At 61.7% G+C, this 5,667-nt stretch overlaps 1 protein-coding gene across 3 annotated transcripts; it reads right to left on the minus strand.

Annotated features, from left to right (window-relative positions):
* Positions 1-1,765: 1,765 nt before the first annotated feature.
* Positions 1,766-5,024, minus strand: PCYOX1L (prenylcysteine oxidase 1 like). 3 transcript variants are annotated; one of them, XM_030459071.1, is made up of 6 exons: positions 4,889-5,024; positions 4,385-4,591; positions 3,691-3,865; positions 3,390-3,601; positions 3,150-3,290; positions 1,766-2,596 (listed from the first exon to the last, which is right to left on the minus strand). In XM_030459071.1, the coding sequence occupies exons 1-6, from the start codon at positions 4,977-4,979 to the stop codon at positions 1,938-1,940; spliced, it is 1,485 nt and encodes a 494-aa protein (XP_030314931.1). In that variant the 5' UTR covers positions 4,980-5,024; the 3' UTR covers positions 1,766-1,937. The 3 variants fall into 3 exon arrangements, with proteins under 3 accessions (XP_030314931.1, XP_030314932.1, XP_030314933.1); XM_030459072.1 differs by having other exon boundaries at positions 1,784-2,542; positions 4,889-5,001; XM_030459073.1 differs by lacking the exon at positions 4,385-4,591 and having other exon boundaries at positions 1,784-2,596; positions 4,889-5,001.
* Between the last annotated feature and the right edge of the window lie 643 nt (positions 5,025-5,667).

The following is a 5,667-nucleotide window of genomic DNA, read 5'->3' on the forward strand; positions in this document are numbered from 1 at the left end:
CCTCAGCACCACCCAACTCCCACCCTTCCCCTCGTCCCTACCCTCTGCCCCTCCTCTCCCCAGCACCCCCCCCCCCCCCCCCAAGAAATCCACGCCAATCCGCTTTGCTCACCGATTCTGTGCCTCCGGTGCTCCTCGCAGGGACGAGTGCCAAGGGCTCGTTCCGAGGGCTCCCCCGACGGCGATGGTTGACCGCCCCTCCCCGGGCGGGCGCCTGAGCCCCAGGCCTCCCCACGGCGCTCGCAGCCCCCCCGAAGGCAATGATCGACCCCCTCCCGCCCCGAGGCGATCGCGGATCCTTCGACGGCGGCACCGAAGCCCTCACCGCCCTCCTGCCCGTTCCCCAGGCGGCTCCCGCTCCCCTTCCCCTCAGGCGGCCGCACTCCCCCTCACACAGTGTTCCGACCCTTCCCGACCACCGTGCACGGCTCCTTCTCAGCACTTAACTACTCCTGTGACACTTCCACGCGTTTCCCACCCCTGCGAGACCCCCACGCTCCTCGCCATGGCTGCTCCCACCCGTGCGGAGCTGGGCAGGTAAGGAGCTGAACGGGGAACACATCACTTCAGAAAGCACTTTGCTGGGGACACAGCGCACAGAAAGGGAAAGGGAAGTTCCAGAGGCGCAAGAAACGGCCCCAAAAAACGGGTGACGGCAACCCCGAAAATGGGGAGATGCTCTTATCGGAACTCAGCAGGCATCTGAAGAACCAATTCGGTGAGAAAAGACCATCCGAGAGGTTTTTTTTTCCAGGAGGGGCGGGGCGACTCGGGAGGTCAAGGGGGGGTATCCTCTCATGTTAGAGAATCTAGGGGTTTAGGTGTGGGAGGGTGGGCAGCAGTCGTGTTGGGAGCAGCAATTTTTGTCGGTCCTGAGCATGCCCTCCTAACTTTGCAGCAGCTGCTGCTGGAGAAGATCAAAGTGGCATCCATCGTGTGTGGAAGGAGCAGTGCAGTGATAATGAGCGTGAGGAGGAGTGGCAAGACGAAGAAGGGAAGAACAACGCACTCCTGGAGAAGGGGATACCCTCCCTTCTGCGGGTCTGCCCTCACCTAAAGGATCCCCTGCTCTTCCGGGCTGTTCAGGGTAGGTGAATGTTGAGCAGGTGCCACATGTGTTGGGCTCCAAGGGTGTGATGGAGGGAGGGAGCAGCCGGGATCCCTTTGCACTTCGAGGAGTGAGGCCTCCTCCTTCTGCAAAGTACCCCTTTCACTCCATCAGTGCAAAAGCTTCTGGAGCACTCATTCCTTCCCAGTGGTCCCCTGCCCTCCTATGAGCTTCTTTGTGCTGGGCCGGGGAGCTCAGGGAGCAGGAAGCAGAGGGGACTTTGGGAAGCTTCCAAGATCCTCAATAATGTACAGCACCTGCCCCCTGCTGAGCTGCCCCTTGCCCTGGCCCATCCCACTGCCCCTACTGCCCTGCCTTCCCCGGCTGGGTGATTCCCAGCCTTCTCCCAGGGAGGCTCTTCTGCCCCACCAAAGGCAGCCAAGCCCCAGATTCAGGGAAGCAAGGGAACCCCAGGAAGCAGGGAGCAAGTACCTCTCCCATTACAGCCTGCCCGACAGACCAAACCCTGTGCAGGTTCAGTGAGTGGGGCTGGGGTCCATGCACATATGGTATGGAAGGGGACACAGGACCTCCTGCCCCAGCCAGGGCCAGACCTGCCATGGAGTTTCACCCTTTTGCACAGGAGAAGGCACAGTCTCCTATCCAGCAAAGTGTGGAGAAGGGGGAACAGGGAAACCGAGGCACACAGCTCAGACACACAGCAAAACCAGGCAGGGCCTGTATTCCTGAGGGGAACTCAGGTTCAAGTCATCCAGGACACAGCTAATGCCCTCTTTCTCCAGCCCCAACCCCCCTGATGTCCCCAAGGCAATAAATATTCCCCAGGCTACTACACACACAAACTCCCAGCCCACTGCCTCCCCCAGTGTCACAGCTCAGTCTTCACCTTGTGCATCAAGTCCTTCTGGTCGATTTTCTCCAGGTCCTGATGCCAACGGTTGTAAGCCAGCAGGGCCACATTTTTGGCTGCCACTGCTATCATCTCCATGGAGCTGGCCAACCACTCCACACCGCTGAGGTAGAAGAGGTTTTCATGGAGCACGATGGGTGGAAGGGACTTGGCAGCATCGTAGCGGGGATAGGTCTGCCATTCTGTCACCTGCACGGAGTAGTAGGACCTGAAGAGGGTCTTCAGCTGCTGCTTGTCCAGTGGCTGCTGGGAGAGGACACGCCACACAGCAGCCTCCTGGGGCTGCTTGCGGCGGAAAGCTGTTGAGATGTTGACAGGACAGATATTGTCCATGGCATGAAAGAAGAGGTCGGGGGTGTCAGTGGTGAGAATGCTGGCGAAAGGAAACAACTTGGGGTCAGGGAAGCCAAAGTAGGAGGAGTTGAGGTAGCCATGCACCACAGAGGTGACAGAGGGTTGGAAGGCTCCAGGGAAGTCAGCGATGGGCGGGTCAAAGTTCTCAAAGGTGAAGTTGCTCCTGCTGGGGTGCAGGGGAGTTGTCACCACCACCATGTCGTAGAAAGCTGAGCCCTGGCCTTCACTGCCTTCATAGTGCACCTGGTACAGGGCTCTCCCTTCTGAAAAGAGATGGTGACAGTTAGGAGTAACCCTGAGCGCCAAGTGGTATTGTCCTGGCCCCCTTTTTTCTAGAACAGCCTTTATCTCCTGGTTTTCCAGTGCACACCAGTGCTGGACCATCCAGGTTATGGATGAGTTGATGAAGGTTTAGGGTAGCAGAAAGAGCATTTTGTCAAGCCTGTAGGAGAAAGTTTCCAGATAAGTTCAGCCTAGCATGGCAAGCAAGACTGAGGCTGTGCAGCCCACCCTTGAAACCCCAGCTATGCAGGCCTTCTGCTGTGCTGGGCTGTGGAGAAAGCCTGAAACAAGGATGGTGCCACAGAAGAGACCTGAGGGACTTCAGGAAAGAGGCAGGGGAACCCCCAGGGCCAAGACCTTTATCACAGAGCTACCACCAAATCGGCTGAGTGGAGGAGATGGAGAGACCCCCAGGCCCTTGCTCAAACACTCTACCAGGACCACGATGCTCTCCAGCTTCCCAAGACTGTCCCAGCATCCCTGTGCTGCCACCACCCACCTTCCACCCAGAGCAGATCCCATGCCCAGGCTCACCTGAGCTGTGCAGAGAGACACCCAACACCCTGGCTGGGATGACATTGGCTTTGGTCAGCTTCAGCAGCCCCGAACACACAAGCTTGTTGCCTCCTTCCACTGCCCAGGTGCTGCCCTGGGCTCCTGCCAGCGACATGGCTCCTGGGGAGAGGAAGAGGAACGGGGTTCAGCAGCCTGCCTGCAGAGGGGACTCTGGGAAGGGGGAGTCACCTGTGGAGGAGAGGGGGTTCCCAGTTTCACCTGCAAAGGCAGGCACCAGCACTGACTGCCCATAGCTGGAGCGCAGGACGGCTGCAATAACGTCATCCACAAAGCGCTGAGTGACGCCCACCTCCAGCAAGGACTCAGCCACCGAGCGCTGGGTCATGTTGATGAAGGCATCACCCCCCAGCGAGCGCAGCAGCTCCTCCAGGCTGGAAAAGGCATAGCCATGTGCCTGGTACTTGTAGATCCTGGAGGAGACATGAATGCAGGGCACCTGGTGATATCCCGGAGCCAGGGAAGACTCCCTGTATCCCTCCAGCCCCTCAGGCTCTCCTACCTCATGAATTTCTCCATCACCTCCTCCACCCACATCTGCAGGCGTAGGAAGCTGATTCCATAGTGCCACCACAGCCGGAAGAGGTTGAGCAGGTACCAGTCGGTTTCCTCCAGGACAAAGTGCTCCCCACTGAATATGGCACTCTTCCCCGCCACCTCCCGCCGGTGCTTGAGCCCTGCAGGGAGCAGAGGGGCCCGGGCCCGCTGAGCTGGCACATCCCCTGGGGCTATCTCACCCCCTGAGGCTAACACACCCCATGGGAATAACACACTCCCCTGGGAAAGGCCAGTGCCAAGTGTCCACGTTGTGAGGATGAGGGCAAAGATGCTCTTGTAAGAGCACCAGGGCCAGGGAGATCTCGGGGTGCTGGGACCCCAGTCAGACCCTGTATGTTGGGGCATCCTGTGGAGCTGATGTAGCTAGGACAAACTGGTGGGATTTTGTGAATCCCCTCCCGTGCAGTAATTCCATCAGAATCCCTCACCCTGATGCTCTGCTGGGTCCCCTCTCCCTTTCCCTTCCAGGACACAACAGGGCTGGGGCACAGGGACAGTGAGGGGGTCACCGCCTGCCCGGGGTTCTAAGATGGATTAGAAGGAGCCCTCCCCATTGCCCCAAGTGCTCAGCTCGGGGGCACCCCAGCCCCTCTGCCCACGGAAGAGAGCCGTGCCAGCGCTGGGGTGCCCATGCTCACCCAGGACCTTGACGAAGTCCTGCATGTGGAGGCTGAGGGCGTGGATGGAGGCTCCCCTGCTCTCGTACTGCTGCTTGTTGACGGTGACGGTGGCCAACCGGCCACCCACGCCCGCCGGCTCGTACACATCCAGCTGCACCTGCGGCCCGAAGTGCTGCTGCAGAAAGTAGGCGACAGCCGAACCGCCCAGTCCGGCGCCCACCACGGCTGCCGGCAGGAAGGGGCGAGAGCGGCCGGGTCAGCAGCGCGCCCCGGGTGAGCAGGGGGAGGCGCTGCCCCCCGGCCGGACCCCCGGGGAGGGAAGGGGCCAGCGCCGTGTGGAAGGATGCCGGGGGAGGGGGGGGGTACTCCGCACATTCTCTGCTGTCACCGCGGAGGGATGCCGGAGCTCCCCGCGGGCCCCTCTCCCACCCCTGCAGGCAGGGAGGAGGCCGGGAGCTGCCGGTACCCGGGCTGGGTGCCCCCTCCCCACCCGGTCCGCTTTCCCCCCATCCCCGCTCCTACCGATGCTGCGCGGCGGGGCGCGGGAGGCGGCGGGCGCGGCCAGGATGGAGGCGAGAGCCGGGAGGAGCAGCGCGGGGATCGGCTGGGCCATGGCGCGGGCGGTGAGCGGAGAGCGGGGACCCAGCAGGGCCCGCCCCGGCTCGCTCCTTCCCGCCCCTTCCCGCAGGCTCAGCCCCACAGCCCCCGCTGCCGCTCCGCCCCGCCGGTCCGCGGATGGGCCCGAGCTGGCAGCCCGGTTCGGCGGCGCGGGGGGAGGCTCGGCCCGGTAGTGCGAGGGGATGGCGGCGGCGAGGCGGGCAGGGTGGGTACCGCAGAGCCCGAGGGATTTGCACAGCCGGCACAGGAGACACGACAGCCGTGCAAAAATCAGTCCGTGTGGTTGTCTCCCGTCCTCGGTGAATGGCACTGAGGATCAGCAGGGATCTTCAGCATCCAAAAGTGCAGGGAACGGCACACGAACTCCCTCAGGCACAGCCACAGCTGAGATCCTCGGTGTCCTCATCTCCTCATGTAGCTGCGTGCCCACCAGAATGCTCTGCAGCATCACCAGCTCAGCAGTGAACCCAGGAGCCCCAACCCAGGAGCTACCCCCTGGCAACACCTTTCCCCCTCTCTGGGGGCTCTGCCATAGGGCAGGACTCGGGCCCAGCTGCTGCTGGAGCATGTTTGCCATGTGCTCAGTCTGCACATGGATCGCCAGGCTGGGGGAGCAGGATGGATCCCACGTGGCTCATCCACACAAAGGCCATTTCAAGTCTTCACTTGTACTTTCTGCCCTG

The sequence above is a fragment of the Calypte anna genome, chromosome 13 (assembly GCF_003957555.1).
Source record: "Calypte anna isolate BGI_N300 chromosome 13, bCalAnn1_v1.p, whole genome shotgun sequence".
In the NCBI taxonomy this organism is placed as follows: Eukaryota; Metazoa; Chordata; class Aves; order Apodiformes; family Trochilidae; genus Calypte; species Calypte anna.

What these genes read in the sequence shown, in the direction of transcription:
- PCYOX1L (XM_030459071.1), bottom strand. Translation starts at nt 4,979, where the DNA reads ATGGCCCAGCCGATCCCCGCGCTGCTCCTCCCGGCTCTCGCCTCCATC. An exon ending in GGACTTCGTCAAGGTCCTGG is followed by an intron (nt 3,866 to 4,384) that starts GTGAGCATGGGC and finishes TGCTCCCTGCAG; the next exon opens with GGCTCAAGCACCGGCGGGAG. An exon ending in GCTGGTGCCTGCCTTTGCAG is followed by an intron (nt 3,291 to 3,389) that starts GTGAAACTGGGA and finishes TCCTCTCCCCAG; the next exon opens with GAGCCATGTCGCTGGCAGGA.